Source organism: Phoxinus phoxinus (genome assembly GCF_949152265.1).
Source record: "Phoxinus phoxinus genome assembly, chromosome: 2".
Lineage (NCBI taxonomy): Eukaryota > Metazoa > Chordata > Actinopteri > Cypriniformes > Leuciscidae > Phoxinus > Phoxinus phoxinus.
This window is the reverse complement of record NC_136877.1, coordinates 10,380,613-10,407,104: the sequence shown is the minus strand read 5'-3', so window position 1 is coordinate 10,407,104 and position 26,492 is coordinate 10,380,613. Positions and strand designations below refer to the sequence as shown.

The 26,492-nt window shown below is 45.1% G+C and overlaps 1 protein-coding gene across 3 annotated transcripts in view; it reads left to right on the top strand.

Annotated features, from left to right (window-relative positions):
• Positions 1-26,492, top strand: part of LOC306989869 (sodium/potassium/calcium exchanger 3) — a 164,321-nt gene that overhangs the window by 112,155 nt on the left and 25,674 nt on the right. For 2 of the 3 annotated variants that reach the window (XM_079595928.1, XM_079595927.1), the window contains exons 3-8: positions 7,124-7,200; positions 7,329-7,403; positions 18,934-19,018; positions 20,150-20,253; positions 20,476-20,550; positions 24,966-24,991. In XM_079595928.1, the coding sequence (XP_079452054.1) occupies positions 7,124-7,200; positions 7,329-7,403; positions 18,934-19,018; positions 20,150-20,253; positions 20,476-20,550; positions 24,966-24,991 (442 nt within the window). Of the gene's footprint in view, positions 1-7,123; positions 7,201-7,328; positions 7,404-17,617; positions 17,717-18,933; positions 19,019-20,149; positions 20,254-20,475; positions 20,551-24,965; positions 24,992-26,492 lie in introns of those variants that run through there. The other variant, XM_079595929.1, reaches the window with a different exon arrangement.

Genomic DNA, 26,492 nt, shown 5'->3' with positions numbered 1-26,492 from the left:
AAAGGTATCAGGCCACACTCTACCCCCTGCCAAATTATTCCCCATGATTATATCCACCCCATCCACGGGCAATGATGGACGCACTCCAATCACCACTTCACCACTCACAAGCTCAGATGACAACGTTACTCTGTGTAAAGGAACAGACACCACATCCAATCCAATTCCTCTAACAAGAACACTAGTACCAGTATCACTAAAAAATGAAAATGGCAACACATCCTCCAATATAAAAGATTCCGAAGCTCCCGTATCCCTTAATATTGTTACTGGAATTTTTATCTCCGTACCAGTCATCGACACATGTCCATAGGTGATAAAAGGCGCATAATCACCATTTTCTAAAAGGTTACCTGCCTTAGGAAATCCTTCACACAATGAATTAACAGGAGTTAACACGGGTGCCACAAGAGCCGCTGGTTTGATGCGAAGAGCCTTTCCGCCTTTACTCTTGGCTTTAAGCACTGGGCACTCACTTTTCCAGTGCCCTCTACCATGGCAGTAATTACAGATAAGAGACGAATTTCTGGACATACGATCCCCTTTATCTTCGAAAAATTCATCCCTTTTCCGAAACTCAAAACTCTTGTGTGTTAACACATAATCATCAGCTAACTCGGCAGCTTTAGCAGCTGTGTCCGCTTTCTGCTCATTTATATATGTTGCGATACGAGCAGGTACAGAATTCTTAAACTGTTCCAGCACGATTAAGTCAGTCAACTCCTCAAATGTGGTTACGTCAGATGCCATACACCAGCGATTAAATGCAGTACTGAGCTCTCTAGCAAACTCAACATGAGCAACATTAACACCTCTGGACAATGTTCTAAATTTTTGTCTGTACGCTTCTGGTACTAACTCGTACGATTTCAAAACGGCTGCTTTTACGATGTCATAATCGTTACAATCTGAGAGGGGAAGAGAAGAATAAACTTCCTGAGCCCTGCCAGTAAGCACGCACTGTAAAAGTAGTGTACGTTCCTTGTTGGGCCAACCTCTCGCTTCCGCAATCCGTTCAAACAAGGTAAAAAATGTATCCGGATCTCGTTCATTAAATTTAGGCATTAAACGCAAGTTTCCCGCCGTGTCAAACATTTTAGAAGTACCCTGAAAAGCATAATCTGAAGTTGAACCATCATCTATCTTGCCTTCTCTTAACATCTCCAAGCGGTATTTCTGCAGCTCTATATCCGTCTGTTTAGTTCTATTTTTCTCACGCTTCATTTCAAGCTGTAACAGCAATAACCTTTCTTGTTGTTCAAAAGTTAAAGTGCCAACAGTTGTTTTACTGTGAGCAGTAGCTGTATCAGACATTTCAGTCAATATAGCTTGTTCTATCAATTTTGCTTTAAGTGTTTCTCTAATTGTACTCTCTTTTAATCTCTTATCCTCAAATTCGATTCCATAATGATCCGCAATCATAAACAACTGATCTTTTGTAAACGACTCAAGTAATGCTCCAGAGGGAGAAATAATAAACCTTTCTACAAGTTTAGACATACTTCCTCTAAAATATGTTACAATTAATATAAAGTGACTTACAAACCTCACGTGGTAGGAATAAAAGGTTCCCTTTCCCTATCTATAGGAAAAAACGACTAACTAACTCACCCCTAATCTTCGTGTGGTTACTGGCGAGGGGTATTTAAGCACCAACTCCCGCTGGTACAAGAAAAGCAACCAGCACGCTGGCGACTACCTCATACCACGGCCATGCTCCCGAGACAACTGCTCTACTCACGGTCACCACACAAAAATAAAAAAAATTACATTACCTACTTGTTCCAAAAGGGACCAAGCAGCTACACCTAACAAGGGAACATCCACAAAATTCTCCCCACGATAAGATTTGCAAAGTCACTTACCTCTTAGAAACAGCATAGAATAGCTAACTGATGATACAGCAACATGTCCTCAAAACAAATAATTTCAACGCGCATTTCCTTCCAAACGACGAATTAGACATCAAAACAATAGCGTTACCCAAACAACATTCTTCCGGTTTTACGTTCAGTTAATGAACGTGCCAAGTTCATTACAAAGTAACCGAACGCAACAAAAACGCTTCCAAATCATGTCAACAAATAACAGGAATTTGCACAAGTTAGCAAACGAGCGGACGAGCCCCCATTTTGTCACGGCCGGCTCACAAGCCGCGACAAAGAAGGAGATGACACGTTAATTCGTATGCAAAAAGGAATAACATTTATTAAAGTAAAAGTAAAAGACTAGACAGAAACGGGAATAAAACAATAACTAAGACGATGACGACGACAACATGGCACGAGGGGAGAGCGCCCCGTCACGACTGAAGGGAGCTGCTTTATCTGCCGGCATCAGCTCTAGCACAGGTGTAAACCCTCAGTCATCATGACGTCACTCACTCCAACTCCAACCTACAACACAAGAGACAAACAGACAACCAAACCCACACAATATGACCCATACTGGGGTCGTAACAGTTTCCTCTTTCTCCATCCAGCCAGCATTGGTCTCCCAGTAGAGGTAGCATGCATCCATGTTTCCTTTTTCTCCATCCAGCGGGCATTGGTTTCCCAGTGGGTGTAGCATGCATCCTTTTTCCTCTTTCTCCGTCCATCGAGCATTGGTCTCCCAGTGGACATAGCATGCATCTGTTTCCTCTTTCTCCATCCAGCGAACATTGGTCTCCCAGTGGGCGTAGCATGCATCTATGTTTCCTCTTTCTCTGTCCAGCGAGCATTGGTCTCCCAGTGGACGTAGCATGCATCTAGTTTTCCTCTTTCTCTGTCCAGCGAGCATTGGTCTCCTAGCGAATGTAGCATGCATCTAGGTTTCCTCTTTCTCTGTCCAGCGAGCATTTGATCTCACAGCGGACGCAGCGAGAAATCTCCCGGTCGAGTACTTACGTTTTCCCTTCTGTCCAGAGAGCATTGATCTCACAGCGGACGCAGCGAGAAATCTCCCGGTCGAGTACTTACGTTTTCTCTTCTGTCCAGCGAGCATTGGTCTCACAGCGGACGCAGCGAGAACTCTCCTGGTATAGCACTTATGTTTTCTCTTCCGTCCAGCGAGCGTGGTCTCACAGCGGACGCAGCGAGAAATCTCCCGGTCGAGTAGTCATGTTTTCTCTTTTCCGCAAATCCTCTTTTCCATCCAGTAAGCATAGATCAGAATTGTCACTCCGCCGTCGGTGGGTAGGGCCTGACGACTGCGAGCCGTCGAAGCTACATGGCCCTCTCGGTCTGCCATCCGTGATCTGCCGCGAAATGATCCCATCATGAAAGGTGCAAGCCCTCCCGACTGGTCATTCCAAATTACAACTGCTCCCCGTTCGCGGGCCAGCCTGTGGTGGTGCCCCCAGCGCCTGACTGACAGACAGGCCCTGCTGGCCCGCGAACGGGGAGCAGTTGTAATTTGGAATGACCAGTCGGGAGGGCTTGCACCTTTCATGCTGGTCAAGCAACCAGGCCCCTTCTCGAGATGCCAGCCCGCCAAGCTCGGCACTCCTTTGGGGGGTCTTTAGTCTGGCGGCTGTCCTCTGCTCTTTAGCCTTTTGGGGGGAGTACTCTAGGTTCGGGCCAAACTCAGAGCTCTGAGCCCTCCCCCGGGACAGCACGCCAAATATGCATTAATCTTTACTCCCTCTAAATGAAGTGTGAACTTGTGAATGTCCATTGTTAATCACATGCACATTTAACTGATGAACTGCACTACTTGTGGTTGTTTTCAGAGATGGTCACTAATGTTTTTTACTTGTGCTACAATTTTGTGGCCTGTTTTACAAAACTTTTAACCTCTAGCCCCTATGCTCTGTTAATAAAAGCCCTGAAACCCTACACCAAACCTAACTGATAGTGTTAACAAAGGCACACATGGTCTAAAAACACACTGTGACTGTGCCGTTTTATCTTGCTTCTACAAGTCTTTGAGCTCTTTATTGTGACTCGGATTTCACAGGTCTCGTACCCAAACTCTCCACATCACAGGTGCAGTGCTGTACCAGCTGAACTACCGAACAAGTTTACTATATCAGAAAAGCCAGACAAATGGAGCTGGTTGTGTGATGCAAACATTAAAGTGCCCCTATTATGCTATTTTACCGATTCCTAATGTTGTTTTGGAGTCTCCTACAACAGGTTTACATGCATCAAAGGTAAAAAAAAAACCTTTCATTTTCATTTTCTCATAATATACATTTGCACATCACCAGATTTTCAATGATTCTCAAACAACTTGCCAGATGAATCAATCTCTCTAAATCCCTCCTTCCAAAAACAAAAACTCCCGTTGCCATAACAACGTCAGCTCTGTGTGTCCTGAGGCTTCCTATACCGTAAACTAAACACAGTAATGAACAATGACGTCGATTTTACCATATCAATCTGAGCGTGAGTCCGATGATGAAACATTGGAAGAACTATTCATTCAACCCGAACATTCATCGCAAGGACAACTCGAGCAGGGGTGGGTTTCCCGAAAGCATCGTTAGCCAACTATGGTCGCAAGTTCCGTCGTTATCAGCATAGTTCAACGATTTGGTGTTTCCCGAAACCATCGTCCAGAGCTCTCGAGCTGTGGTTAGAAGCATAGTTTCTAGTTTACATGAGATGTAGACTGAATAAATCCTTATCTTTAGCAAAATAAGAAAGCTGACATTCAGTACAACCCGTGTTTTTTATTTAGAATACATACAAATGTAATTTACGTCTTCTAGTTTGTCAAGAGATTTAAAGCACCGTTTTTGAAGACTGCGCATGTGCGAACGTGCTCTACTATGTAAGAACAGGCCAAATATTGAGTCTGGTAATAAAGCAAAATAACTGAGAAAAATTTGATATGGTCTTTAGATGCCATGTCTGTAACTTATATGACAAAATCTAGCGTTAATTCGATCTCAAACAGATGAATTGAAATAAGTTATTTGCACACTACGTGCGAGACATCATAAACCAACGTGGTTGAACGATACTTTGCGACATACGGTTTCGGGAAACAGTCGTGACTAGCTAGTTGATTTCTCCAACGATGCATCATACTATGGTAGTTAAGCAGTGAGCTATATAGTTGTACGGGAAACGCACCCCTGGACGTTTCTCACTAATCAGTTTGAGGTACATTATGAGATGTTGCAACTATAATTCCTCAGCATCAGCATTAAGAAGTGCATGTCCATCAACCGATTATTTTACTTGTACTAATTTATTTACAGAGTATTTTATGATGCTGTCCAGTATCCACAGGAATCAGCTGCGGTTTTTAAGGTTCAAGTTTTCCCTGGTGTCTGTGTGCACAATAAGTGGACGGGCAATATGCTATTTTTTTCCATCTTGACGTCACAACGGAATGGCTTATGGCTTATGGCAATTAATTTCATTGACTCAGAGTCGACTCTTACTTTTGAAAGACAATAACTTTATATACGGTGTGTTTTCATTCACTTAGAGCTGTCACACACTACATGAACAAATGAATGAATGAATGAATGAATGAATGAATGAATGAATGAATGAATGAATGAATGAATGAATGAATGAATGAATGAGGCATTTACATGAAAGGTCATTTTCAAAAATCCATAATAGGGGCCCTTTAAAATTTATTCATTTACAAATCATGCAATGACAGGTTGGCATTTATGTGAGGTTGAGACTAAAAAACAATTGTGAACGTTTGAGTGTGTAAGAGTGTGTAAGTTTCCATTATCATAGCTTTTCCCTTTATACAGTTTGTCTTAAAATCATTCACATGCTCTGCAATCTGATTTACACACTTTCCTCTATTTTTGTTGGAGTCAAACACCGTCTTATATGTGTGTCTTTCTCACAGAACCCCAAGACTTTCCCCCTGGGAGAGGGAAATTAAGTATTTTTAGCAGTTGCACTTCTGTGTTGCTTGTCATCTCTTCGTCCCTCCTTTTTTCCCATATTTCCGGATTCAAGTCCATGGGAAAGATATATCCTCCACCCAGTTTCTCACTTTCGCTCTGTTGCCATTGGCTTCCTGCCGCTGCTCGTCAACAATTCTCTGCCCTAGGGAAGACGTCTCCATAGTAACTGCCTTCGCTGAGGCAACTCGTCAGGACATTCAGTGGAGCCAGGTTATTTCAGCACGATTCAGCGATTTACATAGAGCAAAAACATGTCTTTTGACACTGGGCTGGAGAAGAGGTGGGAAAGATGACAGGAAAGAGAAAGGGAAAAGAAATGAAGGACAGAAAGAGCGAGAGAATGAAAAGATGTCAATCAATGAGATAAAAAAAACATTGTAAATAAAGCAGGGGTGAAGAGGTTTTGTCTGGGATGTAAAGGGCAAGAAAAGAAAATCATCCCTGTGCATGCGTTTGTTTTTATAAGTCCTTTTTCTAAGGAAGTCTGTGAAGCAGCATCCCAGTGGAAAATTGTATTGCTCAGAGTCAGAGGTGCTTTACCGAAACACAACTCAGAACTTATTTCTCCTAAAATATCTCCTAAAAATTTGTCAATTGACACGCTGTCAACAATATTGAGCTATAAAATGAGCGTGGTAGTAGCAAGATGATCTTATGAGTATTCGCATGTATTTATACTTAAAATGTGGTTCAAACCATGGCATGCGTAGCCTACCTTTGTTTGCATAGGCACTAAAACGTTTGTTTGACAGCTTCTAAAACTAATTTACGAATGAACAACTTTAGAGAAGTACAAATATTTACGAATCTTTATTTAATCTGTGAATACTTAATTCATGGAATTAATTGGTTCATTCTACTATATTTATGATCAACGATCGGGTGATGTGTGCTTTTGAGTGAGATTTACGCAACTTCACAGAGTAGATGATATGTTGTAAGTAAAATTATTGTCACTGTAAAAAATTATTCTGTCTGTTTTTTTATATTGTTGAAAAGTGGTTTTGTATAGGTTGTGTGTATGTGACCTATGAGTGTGGAGAAGGGAGGTTTCAGTAGCTCAATGATGGGCTGCTATAAATAGAATCGGGTTCTGTCATCATTAAAGTTCATATTCCTCTCTGTCAGACTGTATGTATTGCCTGAACATGAAATTAGTCCACCACACATCAAACTAAATGTGTTTTGAAAATCAAACAAGCAGAACTTTTTCTAATGATTCCATGTCCATACCATGTGGTATCTTCCCATTAGCAATTCATGAGTTCCCCGAGGACATCTTCACCAAAGAACAGCGGAAGAGAGGTGCCATACTACTACACGTGCTATGTGTGAGTGAGATGCATCTATCTATCTATCTATCTATCTATCTATCTATCTATCTATCTATCTATCTATCTATCTATCTATCTATCTATCTATCTATCTATCTATCTAATCTTCTCTCTTCTTGTTGCAGGCTATCTATATGTTCTACGCACTTGCTCTTGTTTGCGATGACTATTTTGTCCCTTCCCTGGAGAAGATCTCAGAGGTGAGTCAAGCCACCTGTCAGACATTTCAGCTGGAATAAGAATGACAACGCGTTACTTTTGCCATTTCTCAGAAAATGAAGTGATGACAGCCTTGTTTCCCTGCTCCCATGGGTCAGCACTGATGCTATGTGTCATGAACTCTGGGTTAAGTGTTAATTAACACATCAAGATTGGAAGGTGTGTTTCTGTTTGGGAAATTCCCTATATTCATGTTCCTTTAGGAAATTACCTTTGTTCACAATTTGGCAGGATTCAATAATTCCTTTAAAACAGCAGATATTCATGCCACTGGGAACCCTTGTGAAAAAGAAGTAAACTAGCATACTTTTAAAAAGAGTACTTATTACTGAAACAATATACTTTAAAAGAATATACATAAGTTCTGTCACCGTTATGTTCTGTTAGTTTCTGTTTTCATGGACTTTCAGTTTGTTTTCATATGTCACGTGTCCTTGTCTAGATTCCCGCCACTCATCTGTCTCCTTGGTTACCGTCATTATTAGTTCACATGTGTCAGCTGTGTTTAACTAATTATCCTCATTTGTGTTTAGTACTTAAGTTGTTCCCTCTCCTGCACTCCTGGTCTGGTCACAGTTATGTTATTCGTTTTTGCTATCTGTCTGCCTACAGGAATAGCATTATTAAAACTATTGTTGTTTGGAACCTTCTTCTCCTCTCTTCGTCTGTTCGCCGGCAAACACCCCCTGTAAAATGGGCATGGGCAAATGATGCCTCATGAAGCACTGAGGCTTTCCCCTGATTGTTCCGGGAAAAGATTCGAAGCATCAAGAGTGTCGAAAACAGTCAAATTAATAGCAGCCATAAACCCGAGTGCCATTGTTTTATCTATTAAGCACAAATAAAAGCCTGACAATGCTAAATGTTCAGTTTTATAGTAATAGTAAATGGACTTAATCTTCAAAAAACGTAGTGGTCTGGGTTCAAACATTCCGACACGCAAAGTAAAGCATTTACCTGACTGGAAAGAAAGCGAAGTTTCGTTTTTTGTTGATCATGTGTTTCTCTGAAAACAACACATAGCTTCATGAGAAATTGCGCTGTGAAGCTTCAAAGCAAAGCATGTATCAAGTAACATCACTACCGTGACAGATGACAGGTCCAAAAATGGGCTATGCAGCATAATTCACTGCTGTAGCTCATGAGATCCAGAACTTTTTAGTTTTCACCAAAATATTTTGCCATCTTGCACTCACCTGCCCTTACCACGACGAGACCCTGAAGTAATTTTTCTGGATCGGGGAAAACTATTATCATCCCGTCGACGGAGAGTTGGAGAGTTCCCTTTCGTCCAGGGAACTCCGACGTACGTCGGGTTCCCCTGACGAATTGGGATCACGCTAGGGAGCCTATTACCTTCGAGAACTAAACAAAAAGCCAATGAACATTGGCATGCAACATTTGCATTCCGCGGACCCGCCCGTCAGCGCGGGTATAAAAGCCGGAAGTAAACATTGCATCATCGCCTTTCGCTTCGGAGCCTCAGTATTCCTGACTTCAAGCTAAGCCTTCTGGAGAACAAACAGATCGATTACCTGGAGAGCAGAATCGCTGGTGTGACGGCGCGGTGCAGCGATCTTCGCCCTCGGCAGCAAAGGGTTGCAGTTTTCCCCCGATTGTCTGCTGCGGTGGTCCCTCGGCGCTTCGGCGTTTTCTCTCTCTCTCTCTCTCTCTTGTTTTTCTCTCTCTCTTTTTCTATCTAAAAGAGCTGGCGGGTGTTTCGCGTCCTTTTCAGGATGTCGACTCACCCGTGCGTTTCTGGATGTGGTAGACTTCTCCCTCCGGATGATGGCCATCAACACTGTCTCGCATGTTTGGGCTTAAGGCATGCTGAGGCAGCGTTGTTGGATGAGTCATGCTCTCTCTGTGGGAGCATGGCCATCGCGACGCTCCGCTCGAGACTAAGATCCCTGAAATATGGGGGAGTCCCTTCGGAGAATGCTCGATCTAGTTCGTCTGTCGGTTCAGTTCGACAGGCGGCTACTTCGGTCATTCCCGTTGGTGAGCGTATGAGGGTTACAGTGCGGAATGTCTCGTGTGGTGAAACATCCTCGCGAGCTTCCCACTCCTCTAGCAGCTCGCTGCCAGCGGCGCTTCCGGGGGAACTTCCGGGGCCGTCCCGCACGGTTCCGGTTGTTTCCTTTGGAGCGCCCCCGGAGGATCAGATGTCTATCGCGGCATCGGAAGAGGCGCAATCATCTTCGGGTGAGGAGTCAGCGGCTCCACCCCCTTCGGGTGCGGTGGCTGCGGCTGACGCTGATCCCGAAGTGGTTGCCATGCTCGAAAGGGCGGCCGCGAATGTGGGACTCGAGTGGAACCCTCCGCCCGGGCCCTCGCATTCGCGGCTTGATGATTGGCCTGCTGCGGTGCGTGCGGATGCCCCGCGCACCGCTCCAGTGCCCTTCTTCCCTGAAGTGCATGAGGAGTTGAGGAAGTCCTGGTCGGCGCCTCTGGCGTACCGGCGGGGGCCTCCTCGCCCCTCCCTCTTCACCACCCTTGACGGCGGGGCGGCGCACGGGTACGAGGGAATCCCCCCAGTGGAGCGGTCTATCGCGATGCAACTGTGTCCGAAGACCGCTTCCACCTGGCGGGGTGCCCCTTCACTCCCCTCCCGCGCCTGTAGGTTCTCCTCGGGTCTAACCGGGGAGGCCTATAAGGCGTGTGGAGACGCCGCCTCCGCCCTGCATGCCATGGCTCTGCTTCAGGTCCACCAGGCCAAAGCACTCCATGACCTGCAGGGGGGTGGTCCCGACCCAGCTTTGCTGCAGGAGCTGCGTGCGGCGACTAACTTCGCTCTACGGGCGACGAAGGTTACCGCACGTTCGCTGGGTCGGGCGATGTCCACACTTGTGGTCCAGGAGCGCCACCTATGGCTCACCCTTGCGGATATGCGGGAAGCCGAGAGGAACAAACTTCTCGACTTCCCCGTGTCCCAAGGGGGCCTCTTCGGCGAGGCGGTGGATAACTTGGCCCAAGAGTTTTCCGCCGCCCAGAAGCAGTCGGAAGCTATGCGGCATGTCCTGCACAGGAGGAAGGCCGCTGCTGGCCCGACTCCTGTTGCTGCACAGCCTCCGGCCGCTCGTCGCCGAGGTCGTCCTCCTGCGGCCGCTCCCCCTCCAGGCCAGCAGCCTCAGCCTGGGGGACGGAGGTCGGGCCGTAAGAGGGCGGCCCAGCCCGCTCCGACGCCACCTGCACCTTCCAGGAAGAAGAGAGGTGGGCGTCGTTCCTGATGCGGGCGACCTGGATCAGGATGTTGCTGCTCTGCGGGAGGCGGTCCCTATTCGCCTCCTTCCCCCGGGGGAGGGCCGGGTGGAGAATCCTTGTTTTGTTTTTGTTCCGCCACTGACACAGTCAGTGGTACCCACTTTCTCAATAAAAGAGCAGTTTCCGAAACATCCTTTTCCAGGTCATCCACGGCCGAGACTGTCGGGCACGCAGTCTCCCCCGTGCGGGAGGGTCGCAGCGGCGGCGCGTGTCGTTTCAGTGCGTTACGGCCCCCGCTCCCCTCTCCCCAGCCTGCGGGTAGCGGCCTCGCGGAACCCTCCGCGTCGCCCCGGCCTGCGGCTGGCCACGGAGGCGCAGAGACGGGGTTACGAGGAGTCAGGGCCTCGTTCCTCGTCTCTCCCCCTCCCCTCGCCACGGGGCGGCCCGCAGCAGAGGGTACACGAAGTACCCTCTCTGCCGTCTGCCCCCCGGTGTGGACAGGTAGGTGTCAGTACCTGCGCCCAGACCCCGCTCGCGGTCGCCATGTCGTCGCTGGAGCCGGGTCCCTGTCCCCCGCCCTGCTGCCCCTCCGCGGGTACGCCGGTGGTTCGGGTGGGTCTACTCGCTCGGTTCCTGGAGGCCTGGCTAGCGCTTCCAGCTCCGTCCCGGTGGATCCTCCGCACCATTCGGCTCGGCTATGCAATTCAGTTTGCTCGCCGGCCTCCCAGGTACAGGGGCATTTTCTTCACCCGTGTGCGGTCAGAGGATGCCCCTGTCCTGCGGAAAGAGATCGATGTCCTGCTGGCGAAGGACGCGATCGAGCCGGTCCCTCCTGCCGAGATGAGGTCCGGGTTTTACAGCCCCTACTTCATTGTACCCAAGAAAAGCGGTGGGTTACGACCGATCCTGGACCTGCGTTCCTTGAATCGGGCCCTGCACAAACTCCCCTTCAAGATGCTCACGCAGAAGCGCATTTTCGAATGCATCCGTCCCCGGGATTGGTTTGCAGCAATCGACCTGAAGGACGCTTACTTTCACGTCTCGATACTTCCTCGACACAGACCGTTCCTGCGGTTTGCGTTCGAGGGTCGAGCGTATCAGTACAGAGTCCTACCCTTCGGGCTGGCCCTGTCCCCCCGTGTCTTCACGAAAGTCGCGGAGGCGGCCATTGCTCCCATGAGAGAGCAAGGCGTTCGCATCCTCAATTACCTCGACGACTGGCTCATTATAGCTCACTCTCGGGATGTTCTGTGCGAACACAGGGACATGGTGCTCCGGCATCTCAGTCAGTTGGGTCTTCAGGTCAACTGGGACAAGAGCAAACTCTGCCCCACGCAGAGGATCTCTTATCTCGGTATGGAGCTGGACTCGGTCGCCCAGACTGCGCGCCTCTCAGAGGAGCGCGTCCAGTCAGTGCTCACCTGCCTCAGGTCTTTTCGAGGCAGGACAGCGGTTCCACTGAAACAATTTCAGAGGCTCCTGGGGCATATGGCGGCCGCAGCGGCGATTACACCGCTCGGCCTATTACATATGAGACCGCTACAGCGCTGGCTTCACGATCGAGTCCCCAGGTGGGCGTGGCAGAGTGGCACGTTCCGGGTCCAAGTGACCCCGCACTGCCGCCAAACCTTCTCCCCGTGGTCGGACCCTGCGTTCCTTCGGGCTGGAGTGCCCCTGATCCAGGTTTCCAGGCATGCTGTGGTTTTCACAGATGCCTCTGCCACGGGGTGGGGGGCCATGTACAAAGGGCATGCAGTCTCGGGTCTGTGGACGGGGCCCCAGCTGCATTGGCACATCAACTGCCTGGAGTTGCAAGCAGTACGTCTAGCTTTGTGTCGCCTCGTAGGGGTTCTCAGACACAAGCACGTACTGGTCCGTACGGACAACACTGCGACCGTTGCGTACATCAACCGTCAAGGTGGTCTACGCTCCCGTCGTATGTCGCGACTCGCCTCCCACCTCCTCCTATGGAGTCAGAAGCATCTGAGGTCGCTTCATGCCGCTTACGTGCCGGGGGCTCTCAACCGTGTGGCCGACGAGCTTTCACGGTTCACCCCCCTGCCCGGAGAATGGCGACTCCATCCCCAGGCGGTCCAGCTGATTTGGAGTGTCTTCGGAGCGGCGCAGGTCGACCTGTTCGCCTCTCCGGACACGACCCATTGCCAGTGGTTTTACTCCCTGTCCGAGGGGACCCTCGGCACGGACGCCCTGGCTCTCAGCTGGCCCCGGGGCCTACGCAAATATGCGTTCCCCCCAGTGAGCCTTCTTGCGCAGACTCTGTGCAAGGTCAGGGAGGAAGAGCAGCAGGTCTTGCTAGTGGCGCCGTACTGGCCCACCAGGACTTGGTTCCCAGAACTTATGCTCCTCTCGACAGCCCCTCCTTGGCCGATTCCTCTGAGGAAGGATCTACTTTCTCAGAGACGGGGCACTCTACGGCACCCGCGTCCAGACCTCTGGAAACTCCATGTCTGGTCCCTGGACGGGACGCGGAGGTTCTGAGTGGTCTGCCACAGGCAGTGGTAGACACTATCGCTTCCGCTAGAGCCCCCTCTACGAGGCGCCTCTATGCGTTGAAGTGGAACCTGTTCGTCGCTTGGTGCTCCTCCCGTCAGGAGGACCCCCGAACTTGCCCGATCGGCGTTGTGCTTTCTTTCCTGCAAGATGGGTTGGAGCGTAGGCTGTCCCCTTCAACCCTCAAAGTGTATGTCGCTGCCATTGCGGCGCATCACGATGCAGTTGACGATAAGTCGGTGGGAAAGCACGACCTGGTCATCAGATTCCTGAAGGGTGCTAGGAGGTTGAACCCTCCTCGCCCTGTACACTCTGTACCCCCTTGGGACTTGACTCTGGTACTGAGAGCTCTCCAGAGTCCTCCCTTTGAGCCTTTGCTGACAGTAGAGCTTGATATCCTGTCTATTAAGACAGCGCTCCTGTTAGCATTGGCTTCTTTTAAAAGGGTCGGGGATCTGCAAGCATTTTCGGTCGACGAATCGTGCCTAGAGTTCGGGCCGGGCCTGTCCCATGTAACACTGAGACCCCGCCCCGGATATGTGCCCAAGGTTCCTACCACTCCGTTTAGAGATCAGGTAGTGAACCTGCAAGCGCTGCCCCAGGAGGAGGCAGACCCAGCCCTAGCTTTTCTCTGTCCCGTCCGCTCCTTGCGGTGTTACGTTGACAGAACGCAAAGCTTCAGGACCTCAGACCAGCTCCTTGTCTGTTACGGAGGCCGGCAGAAGGGGAAGGCCGTCTCCAAGCAGAGGTTAGCCCACTGGATAGTGGATGCCATCACCCGAGCCTATGAGGCTCAGGGTGAGCCTTGTCCCCCCAGGTTGCGCGCTCACTCAACTAGAGGGGTTGCCGCTTCCTGGGCGTTGGCTCAAGGCGCCTCGCTGACAGACATTTGTAGAGCTGGGGGCTGGGCGACACCTAACACGTTTGCTAGGTTCTATAACCTCCGTGTGGAACCGGTTTCCTCCCGGGTTCTGGCTTCGTCCAGTGGGTCGAGGGAATAGGTTGTGTCGGCTTGCTGCGCCACTCTGTAATCAGATAAGTGCGTCTCTTCCGCTCCGCTGGCCCCTAAGTGGTAACCTCGTTGAGCTCCTCCATCACCCCCCCGGCGCCCGGCGTAGCGGACCGCCCGGCGCCAGGTTTGCTCCTCTAGCTAGAGTCGTAGCAGACTGGGTGTTCAGTGGTCTTGTGTACCGGTTTTTGCCACGTGCAGTCCAGCCGTGTCTTCCCCGACGGACTCGCGCCGTCGTTCTTGTTGTATGCGCTCCCAATTCCAATGGTTGGGACCATCTCAGGGACTCCATATGTTCACGATGTGAATTCATATGAGTATTCCAGGCCAGATCAGGCATCCTGGTTTTCCGTAGTGTGCCTCCCCCCCCCCGGGGGTTGAGGCACGCTTCCCAGTGTTATCCAATGTCCTCTGTGTGGGTCTTGCGGAACAGCAGTGGATTCCTAGCAGCCCCCGAAATTTATTGAAAAAACTGCTGTAGGGCGGCTTAGCTGGGCACTGGAAGGGGCCAGCACCATGGCGTTTTATTAGGGATCCCAATTCGTCAGGGGAACCCGACGTACGTCGGAGTTCCCTGGACGAAAGGGAACGTCTCGGTTACGTATGTAACCCTCGTTCCCTGAGTACAGGGAACGGAGACGTACGTCCCTTTGCCATGTGGCTGCACCTTCGCAGGGGTCCGTTACTTCGGCTCCTCAGCGAAAAGCGATGATGCAATGTTTACTTCCGGCTTTTATACCCGCGCTGACGGGCGGGTCCGCGGAATGCAAATGTTGCATGCCAATGTTCATTGGCTTTTTGTTTAGTTCTCGAAGGTAATAGGCTCCCTAGCGTGATCCCAATTCGTCAGGGGAACCCGACGTACGTCTCCGTTCCCTGTACTCAGGGAACGAGGGTTACATACGTAACCGAGACGTTTTGCATCCCGATCCAGAGAATAGCCAGACCCAGAGCAAACTTCTACACCAACCACAGAGGTGACTGGAGGAGTGTATTTTACAGCCAACGAGCCCGTTTTACAACCCGCTCGCCTGTACCCAAACGCCGTTTTCACGGCGACCCAGATATATCTCAAAAAGAGCATTATGTCTGTCTGTCCGGGTCACGCTGAAAGTGTTATAAATGTAGGAATTGTACCCGCTTCCCAGTGTTCACCCCTACACATAAGCACGGCCCACTCAGTGTCACTCACTCATTCAGGGCCCACATCATTAAAATCGTCTCAAGCCGCATGTGTTTCAAATGTAGGAAATGTGCCCGCTGTTCAGTGCTCACCCCTACTCCCAGCCAGAAAATCTCTTTTCTGGGAACAGATCTGGACTCGGTGTCAATGATAGCGCGGCTTACGTCACAGCGTGCTCTGCGAAAACAGCGCCTGGCGGCGTCATTCAAAGTTGGCAATGTCTCTCAAAAGTTTTCAGAGGATGCTAGGTCTCATGGCCTCAGCCTCAGCAGTGCTTCGGCTGGGCTTGCTTCACATGCGTCCACTTCAGCACTGGCTGAAGACGCGCGTCCCGCGCCAGGCATGGACCTCCGGTCATGCACGCCTCAAGGTAACCCAGAACTGTGTTACAGCTCTGGAGCTTTGGAAGGCAACCGACTGGTATCAGTCAGGCGTAGATCTGGGGGTGGTCTCGAAGCTGAAAGTAGTCTCGACAGATGCCTCCAACTCAGGTTGGGGCGCCCTCTATGAGGGCAGGCCGACTTTTGGCCTGTGGTCTGTGCCAAACACACATTACAGTTTTAGTTAGATATCGTTTTTTTGTAATGCCTCGTTTTTATTTTTATTTCAGTTAACGACAATGTTTTTTCCCACCTAGTTTTTATTTTTTCGTTCGTTTTCGTTAACGATTATAACAGGCGCAGGTCCTTCATCAGATCTGGATACGGCCAGGATACGGAATTCAATTATTCAATTCCCGCCACTCATCTGTCTCCTTACCGTCATTATTAGTTCATATGTGTCAGCTGTGTTTAATTATCCTCATTTCTGTTTAGTACCGGTACTTAAGTTGTTCCCTCTCCTGCACTCCTTGTCCGGTCACAGTTATGTTATTCGTGTTTGTTATCTGTCTGCCTGTCTGCCTGTCTGCCTGTCTGCCTGTCTGCCTGCCGGAATAGTTTTATTAAAACTGTTGTTTGGAACCTTCTTCGTCTGTTCGCCTGCAAATACCCTGTGACAAGTTCAAACTGAATGCAATGTTTTCAGACACTTAACTGTATGTTAATTTTAATTAAATCAAACCTGGTTGTGCTTTGGCTTGACCTTGCCAATGCCTACAGTTCAATACCTCATAAGCTAGTTGAGACTTCCTTGGATCAACATCATGGTGGCATATGCACAAAAAAATCAATGGGCTAATGTGTTTACTCTCATTAAGTTATGCAGTTGCTGGGTTCACTTGTTTAAGCAGCAATCAAGGCAAACAGATCCGAGAGAAATAAAAAATTTCACAAACAAAACAAAAGGAAGGAAAGAAAAATAATGTGGGGGCTGATCCGCACATCTCTACTGTAAAATAACATGCCATCCAGATCCAACACAAGAGAAGTATTAGTAATAGTCAAAAATTGTCTATTGAGCAAGTTACCAATAAATTTCATATTCCAATGAGTGCTGAACATTCAGTGGCATACATCTACCCAAAAAATTTCACAACCAGAATGGAACTAACATAAGGGAAAATCCATATCTAGGTGTGCATTAAACAATTTTAATGTATGACGTGGAGGCAAAGAACCACCTGATGTGAAACGAATACTCGGAATGGTAAAAATGACGTTTATTTTCCGTCAGTTCCCTAGTGAAAAAAAAAAGTATAATACAAATACATTTACATATTTATGTACTTAATAAAAATGACCCTGCAGTTGTATTTTTGGTATACTAAACTGGTATACTTAAAGTCTTCTAAATTAGAACAACTAATTTTGGACTAAATGCACTTAAATTGTGGAGATGTAGTCCAAAATAAATATATACTTAAGTATACTTGATTGTGCTAAAGTGGAACTTTTGCAAGTATACTTAAGGTACACTTTAAATATCTTGCATTTAAAGACTGATATTCTACAAAGATCATACAATCCTTATTATTAATGATATTAAAACACATTTTAGGCGTAATATTAAGAAATGTGCATTGTGCAATAAAGAAATAGTCCAAATAAAGTTGAATTATAATTTTTTATCAGTAGGCCTAAGTCTTAAAGGGGTGGTAAAATGCCCTTTTCACAAAATGCAACATACATCTCTGATGTCCCCAGAGTGTGTGTGTGAGGATTTAGCAGAAAATTACAGATATATTTTTATATAGCATGGTAAAGTTATCACTTTTTGAGGGTTTGCAAAAACGCACCGTTTTGTGCCTGACCCTTTAAATGCAAATGAGCTGCTGCAGAGGGCGGGGTTTCAAGAGCTCATGTGTGTTAGCAGCTGCGATTACCTCACGCAGACACACTAAAATGACAGAAACTGTTCTGCCTTTAATGTTAAAACGGAGTCAGTCAAAGATGGAGAGACTCAAGAAGAAGTGACAACATGTAGAAGCAACAGGACGTCTCTGAATGGTTAGTTGATGAATTTATGTTGCTGATGTGGAGTTAACTATCTTCAATTAGGATATTCTGTCATGGTAATCTATAAATCGCTCGTATAGGAACTGTTGTGAGATGCACACAGAGTGACTTTCTATTGCATGTGAAAAGACGGATGTAAAGTTTGAGCTAACTCACAAATGTACTCTTATACAACAACTTTTCCTCTTCTCAACATGGACTGCGTGTTCCCGGGGGCGGGGTTTATGTACATTTTAGGGTTGCTGATGTCACTAACCCGGGAGGAATGTTGTGTAGTCCCTACCTGCCGTTTGTTGTAGTCCTTTTCTTTAAAAGCAAATATCTTTCTTTTGCTTTGAACTTCGAGCGTTGTAACTTTGCAGATGTTGTTGCTCAAACAGCAACATTTCACACTAACTAAAGTTAGAAAAGGGAAATCATACTCAACCACCCCTTTTAAATGATATGTCAATACATATGTTAATGGATTTGAAGTATACTGTCTAGCATTCTGGCCACTTTATACAAACCAACTTTTTTTATTTAAATTTGGTAAATAAATGTAAAAGAAAAATTGGTCTAAAGATGCATCCTATGACGTTTCTGAGTTCCTTGTGTGTTTCGGGTCTTTCATCATATACTCCCTCAGGCGACCCATAGGGTTGAACAGACCCTGACTTGTGTCCCAGCAACATTAAGCCATCTAGATCCACTAGCCCTCTCTGCAGTTTCTATTGTAGACTTAATAGTAATTTTATAATTACTTCTATTGTCTTTTAAATGTACTGCTGAATGTACTGATTGAAGCATTTATGGTATACTAAATATATTTTATTGTTAGGTCTAATGAAACGTGTAGGTAATGTATTTTAATATATTTGCAATTACACAAAGTTTGTAATAATAAAGTTGCAATTTAGTACCTTTAAAATATAATGTAATATTAAAATTAATATTATCTGCCGGTACAAATAATAGGTTTTTTTTAATATACTTTTTGGTGTACATTACAAGTGCACATTCAGTACAATATAGCACACTTATTTTTAACAAGGGAAGTTTGGTTTATGTACATGGCATTTGGTGTGTTATCCATGAGTGCAGATAAATAGATTGAAACATTGTGTAAGACACTGTACAAGGAATCGTCAAAGAGACAGTTTGATTATTTTCATATTATTGCTAGTACCCATGATTAATCATCTACTGTATATAATGCTTTTCACTAGAATCTGCAGCTGAGTGAAGATGTGGCTGGAGCTACTTTTATGGCTGCAGGAAGTTCTGCTCCCGAGTTATTTACTTCTTTAATTGGTCAGTTTTCTTTTTCACTACCTTTGATTACCTACCTCCACTTGATTGATTAAGATGTGCACATACTACTTTTTATATATTACATTGCAAAAGTCATGTCCTCAAACAATCTGAACAATCTGAACAATCTAACAGATTGATGTATTTTTTTTAAACAAAATGTTTATCTTTTTTAAAAAGGTAAATCAGAATTTACCTTCATTACAAACCCATTGAACACAAAAGGAGACATTTTAAATATTCAAGTTGTTCTTTTCCATACAATGAAAGCAAACAGGTGAAACTCGAAAAATTTGAATATCGTGCAGAAGTTAATTTATTTCAGTAATTCACCTTAAAAGGTGAAACTTATATATTATATAGACTCGTTACATGCAAAGTGAGATATTTCAAGCCTTTATTTGTTATCATTTTGATTATGACTTACAGCTTATGAAAACCCCAAATTCAAAATTAGAATATTGTGAAAAGGTTTTCAAGCCATAATCATCAAAATTATAACAAATAAAGGCTTGAAATATCTCACTTTGCATGTAACGAGTCTATATAATATATCAGTTTCACCTTTTAAGTTGAATTACTGAAATAAATGAACTTTTGCACGATATTCAAATTTTTCGAGTTTCACCTAATGTCAAATGCAGTATGGCATGACTTTCAGTCAAACTTATGTTGAAACTGTTCAATAGTTTAAATACATTATAGACATTACATTATAGTATGACTTTCTTTTACAATATATATATTGTAAGGGATATATATATATATATATATATATATATATATATATATATATATATATATATATATATATATATATATATATACATATATATATATATATATATATATATATATATATATATATATATATATAAGGGATATAAGGGATATAACATTCTTCAAAAGTTAATGCCTTTGTGTTGTTTGGATGAAATTTATATATTATATCAAGGTATCATAGGAGCTCTTTAACAAACTAATTAAATGGCTAAACTGTGCATTTTTACCAAGTCCATTGAGGAATTTTATATATAATTTAAACCACATGGTAAAATGTGAAATTTGTTTAATGATCAATGTAATTCCTCTGCCACATATTGTTACCATTGTTCATGTGCTTGATGGCAGGTGTATTTATCACAGAGGGGGATGTCGGCGTAGGCACCATTGTAGGGTCGGCTGTCTTCAACATACTGGTCATCATTGGAGTGTGTGGCATTTTTGCCCGTCAGGTAGACATTCTGATCTAACAATCTGACCTCATCATTCATTCCTCAGCTTATGAGAAAATTTAGCAAAAGCATAAAATTGTGTGAAGAAGGTTAAGTTTGCGAGAAAAAGTCAGAATTGTGAAAAATAAACTTGCAATTGCAAGAAATAAAAGTCAGAATTGTGAGCTGACACTTGAAATAAGAATATTGCCACAGTTTCTCGTGTCTCCATTTGTGCCCTAGACGGTGGTCCTTACCTGGTGGCCTATGTTCAGAGACTCGTTGTACTATATCTTCTCAGTGTTGGCCTTGATTTTGGTGAGTATATGGGTACACATGAGAGAGGACAAAAGAGAAGATAAATAGTATAAAGCAATTTATCTTGTTTTATTAAGGCAGGGTTTTGCAAATGGGTGTTCATGAGGGAACTGCAGGGGATTCATGACTTGATGAAAAGCTAATGAATTATTTCAACTGAATTTAACATAGAAATAACCAAATTGGGCTGCAGAATTTGTTGAAATAAAACTAAAATAGCACTGTATATTATTAAATCGAGATTATTAAATCGAAGAAGTTCCCTTTTGAGTGGAAGTCAATGCTGCGTAATGACTTTGATGCTATGGGAACACTTGAGCCGGTGTCTGAAGCACGTGTGTAAAAAGACCATCTTGATTGGTCAACAGCATGGTCAGGTGACATAGCATCAGTGTGTAACTAAGAACATAAATAGATGCCTGAAATGCACATCACCAGCTTCTCAAGATAAGAAAGCCAGGCAGATGACACATTTATATTAGTTATATTGTCAATTCTTCTATCCATCTTCCAGACTGTGTTGTAACTGGCTGATTATTGGCTGTGCTTAATAAGCTCTCTATTTTAGCACTTTCCTCTCTATTTTAAATGCTAAATAGGCATCAGGATCTGAGTAGTTTTAGATGTACGTTATATATATATATTACTATATTCATGTGTCTAATTCTTTACAGCTGAGGCATATCTGCAGACCTCGAGTTCCATCCTGGGGTCTTCCCATAGTCCAGGTAGTCTTATCAGAAGCTCTGGTTGAGCCCTTGAAGTAAGACTCTGGTCAGTCTCTTAAGCAAAGTCAGAAACTTATCTGAGAAAGAGCAGAGGTTGAGCAACTGGAGGCTTGGTGAAGAGCGAACAACCTCTGCATCAATGCTAAGAAAACGAAGGAAATGATTGTGGATTTTAGGAGGGTCGTTAGGAGCCTTCCTGTACCTATCTACATTGGAGGAACATCTGTTGAGGTCGTCCCTAGTTTCAAATATCTTGGGATATACATCGACCATGACTTAACCTGGCATACTAATGCCACGAGTATAATAAAGAAGGCCAATCAATGGCTGTACTTCTTAAGGAGGCTCAAGAGGGCTGGGCTGGGCACCACAGTTCTTACATCCTTCTATAGGTGTGCGGTAGAGAATATCATCACGTCATGTGTTACTGTGTGGTTTGGAAACTGTTCTGCCACAGACAGGAAGGCTCTGCAACTGTCTGTGGTGAAATCGGCACAGAGGATTACTGGCGGGCAGTTTTTCAACAATTGAGGATATTTACAGTAGTAGTAGATGCAGGGACAGGGCTGCCAGTATTATGATGGACTCTTCCCACCCGGCCTATGGATTGTTTGCCCCGCTTCCCTCAGGAAGAAGGTTTTGCTCCATCCAGGCAAGAACAACTAGGCTCAGGAAAAACTGTTTAACTGACAAATTATTGCTCTTCTACTCTGCCTACAATAATATAGATACGTGCATGTGTAATACAGTTTCAATGTTTTTTCGTGTGTGTTTTTTTAATAACAGTATTATTTAGACATTTTATGTGCAATAGTATTAGACTATTTATGTCCTTATTTATCACTAATTATTGCACTGTTTTTCTTCTTGCATATTCTATTCTAATTTTTTTATTGCTATTATGCTATTTATTGACGAAGCTGCGACATACTCCCTAGTTTCTAATGTGTTTATTGGTTAATGTTTTTATCTTGTGTTTTGACCGGGGGACCTTAGTACTTAGTTTTGTTCTTTCATGTAAAAATGTGTATGGAATGACAATAAAAGACCCTTGAAACTTGAACCCTTGAGAATTGGAGATTTGCAGGCCCTTTCAGTTGCCCCCTCCTGTTTAGTTTTTGCCCCATGGACTAGTCAACGTTCTATTGTACCCGAGATTGGGTTACGTTACACAGGTGCTGTTTTCGATCGCCCATTCGGTCATCCTTTAAGCCTTTTCTCCTCCACCGTTTGCCTTGCAAGAGTAAGAACGGCTTCATCTCTTGTCCCCAGTCAGGACCTTGAGGATTTTCGTTGGCCACTCAAGACTTTTAGTGTAAATCCGATCAGTTACTTTTCAGCTTTGGAGGCCATGGTAGATTCCCCCATCTCCAAGCAGAGTCTATTCCATTATATTGTTGATGCGATTTCGTTGCATACGAGGCACGCAAAATGGCTTCACCTCTAGGCAACAAGGCTCACTCCACTAGGAGTGTGCTTGCTAAGTGTGAGCCATTACAAGATGTTTGTGCAGCAGCAGGCTAGTCCTCTCCGTATACATTCACAAGGTTCTGCTGTTTGTATAGAAATTCAATCCCAGGATCTCTGCTCCCTATGGGTTTATTCTTCTTTTTGACCATAGGTCCATAAAATAGACAAATTAAAATGACAACCTTTTTAATAAATAATTTCTCACTTTCTTATGAGGCACGCAGCATGCATTAATACTGTACCCAAACTATGGGTACCATTTAGGCCCTACATAAGGGTGCACCATTTTGGGATGCTGGGTTGCTGCGGATTATTTCTTCTGCACACATTTATACAGGTGAAACTCGAAAAATTTGAATATTGTGCAAAAGTTCATTTATTTCAGTAATTCAACTTAAAAGGTGAAACTAATATATTATATAGACTGACTCGTTACATGCTAAGTGAGATATTTCAAGGCTTTATTTGTTATCATTTTGATGATTGTGTCTTACAGCTTATGAAAACCTTTTCACAATATTCTAATTTTGAATTTGGGGTTTTTGAGTTTCACCTGTATAGTTCTTCAGTTGGATGGATTTTACCCCTCGATTCAGGTCCTTTTGGGTATAATCTTTCTTTTCTGGCAATAAGGTTTATAAAACGAAAGTCACAGCCTTATTGGTTGGTTGTTTCTCTTCACTTATGATGTACTTAGCATTGAGCATACCATACTAAGAGTGTGGTAGGCTTAAGGTGCCCCATTATAAAATGTTTTGTGCTACAGCGGGCTGTCCCTTTCTGCTCACATTCATGGATTTTATTCTACAGTATATTGAATTGTATTGCAAAGGAAGGATTCTTAGGAATTTTATGGAGGCTAAAAGGTCTGTGCGTATCCATACTTCACAACCTAATTGCCTTCAGTATATTCCAGTCTTTTTGATTCAAAGGGTGTTCTCTGTGGAGAAGTTTAGCCTTTATATTAGGTTAAAGGATTAGTTCACTTTTAAAATGAAAATTCTGTCATCATATACTCACCCTTAAGTTGTTTCAAACCTGTATGAATTTCTTTCCTCTGCTGAACACAAAGGAAGATATTTAGAAGAATGTAATTAACCAGACAGTTTTTGGTTCCCATTGACTTCCATAGTATATTTTTTTCCTACTATGGAAGTCAATGGGAACCAAAACTGTTTGGTTACTGACATTCTTCTAAATATCTTCCTTTGTGTTCAGCAGAGGAAAGAAATTCATACAGGTTTGAAACAACTTAAGGGTGAGTATATGATGACAGAATTTTCACTTTAAAAGTGAACTTATCCTTTAAGTTCCTTTTCAGGTCTGTGAAGTGCATAATATGTTTCACCTCCAGGCACTCAGGGGAATTCCCTCTTTCCTGAGAAGGAATGAGACACTGCGTCGCTTTGGCATACTTCACGCAATGCCAGAAAACATCTCCCTTCAGACAATTAGAATCTGGTGACGTGAATTTCATGCGTCTATTTGTTGTCTTAGTGACGCGCTGAAGCTATGTCACGTGACTATGCTGTTGGCCAATCGGGATTGGCATTTTCCACACATGCTTCAGACACAGGCTCACTCAGAAGCTTTCCCATAGCATCAACAAATGCAGCGCCTTGTCAAGACATTTTCATAATTTTACCAATATTTTGCCAAAAATAAAAGCTTGAGGTTCTGCAATGTTAAAAGCTCGAAGGTTTGAGCATTTGAAAGTAAGGTATTTAAGACATAAATATTTGTATTCCAACTTGTAGTGTTAGTTGGTTCTTGTAAAGAGCGAACCCGAATGTGTGAATACTCTTAAACAGAACTGTTTCCAAAGTATTTCTTCCAATCATAATGTCATATAAAATTTGTTATATATAATTTAAATAAAAATAAATCACTTACTAAAAAATTATTAAAATTATTCAATATTTTATCCGTTTACTTGTGACCATTAACCGATGTCAGAGAACCGTGAACTTCCGAATGTGGTGTTAAATTATTAAAATATTAACTTAAAATCTCAGGGAACACTTAAAGTAAATATGTTACATCTTAGGGGTTTGACTGAAAAAAAGTTTGTGAACCCTTTAAAAGTATAAAGACTCAATAATGACGGTCAGTGCGTCTCTACATTTACTTCTGTGGAGTTTTAATAAAAATGATACATGAAGAATTCATCATCAAATCCCAGTCATTTTACCCCTTCATTTGTCCACCTTTCTCTAGGTTATCTATGATGAAAGAGTTGTATGGTAAGTCTTATAACTGTATGTTCCTTTTCAGTCAGTCAGTCGACGCCACGTCGAGATCGACGAATAGGAATCTTGCTAGAGAGGCCAATCTACTTTGAGTGAAACTAAACGAGCCAATGCACATTGACGTGCAAACATTTGCATCAGCTGTTCAGCCACGCAGCGCGGGTATATAATGAGCAGAAGATTGCAAAGGCCGTTTTTTCGGCTGGTAAGACCGACCAGCGAGAGGTGCACATTTCTGTTTGTGTTCGCTGTGACCGTTCCCCTGCATGCTTCAGCACCAAGGAGAGCAGTCCCTCTCTGTGTTTCTGGATGCGGTTGTTGCCTGCGATCGCGGGGATGGTCACGAATGCGGGGATGAGTCATGTACCCATTGTGGGAAGATGACCATCGCGGAGCTACGGTCGAGACTCGTTCCTGGCCTTCTGCACGAAGATACCGCAACTCCTGCATCTCCTGCCCCAGGTAAGTGGTGCACAGCAGAGAGAGAGCCTTCCGAGCCGCGTCCCTGTGTTCCACCTCGCTGCCCCACGCCGGGTACGTCTACGGTCCCTTTGGTCCCGCTTGTACGGTCTCTGCGGTCTCGCTGGCTCATTCGGATGATCAGGCTCGGCAATGCGATTCAGTTCGCCCGGCGTTCCCCCAAATTTCGGCCCATCGACTCCACTACAGTGAGAGCAGCCGATGCCCATGTCTTGCGTGCGGAGATCGCAGTCCTACTGGCCAAGGACACGATAGAGCCGGTCCCTCCAGCTGATATGAGGTCAGGGTACTACAGTCCCAAGAAAGGCGGTGGGTTATGACCGATCTTGGACCTGATCTTGGTTTGCAGCGACCTGAAGGACGCGTACTTTCATGTCTCGATTCTGCGCTTTGCGTTCGAGAGTGGAGCATATCAGTACAAGGCATATCAGAACTGCTTGAACACGTTCACAGGCAGGACGGCGGTCTGAAATTCTGAAACTCTTTCAGAGACTCCAGGGGCATATGGCAGCTGCAGCAGCTCCATATGAGGCCGCTTCAGCACTGGCTTCACGGCCGAGTCCCGAGATGGGCTCACACCGGCGTGCTGCCAGACCTTCAGCCTGTGGTCAGACCCCTCATTCCTACGGGCAGGAGTGCCCTTGGAACAGGTGTCCAGACATGCTGTGGTATTCACAGATGCCTCTGCCACCGGCTGGGGTGCCACATACAACGGGCATGCAGTGTCAGGGGTGTGGACGGGCCCCCAACTGCATTTGCACATCAACTGCCTCGAGTTGCTAGCAGTACGTCTCGCTCTGAGCCGTTTAAAAAGTCTGCTGCAGGGCAGGGACATGTTGGTCCGTACGGACAACACTGCGACCATTGCGTACATCAACCGACAAGGTGGTCTACGTTCCCGTTGCATGTCGCATTGAAGTGGAACCTGTTCGTCGAGTAGTGTTCTTCTCGCCGAGAAGACCCCCAAAGATGTTCGATAGGGTCCTTGCTTTCCTTCTTGCAGCAAGAGTTGGAG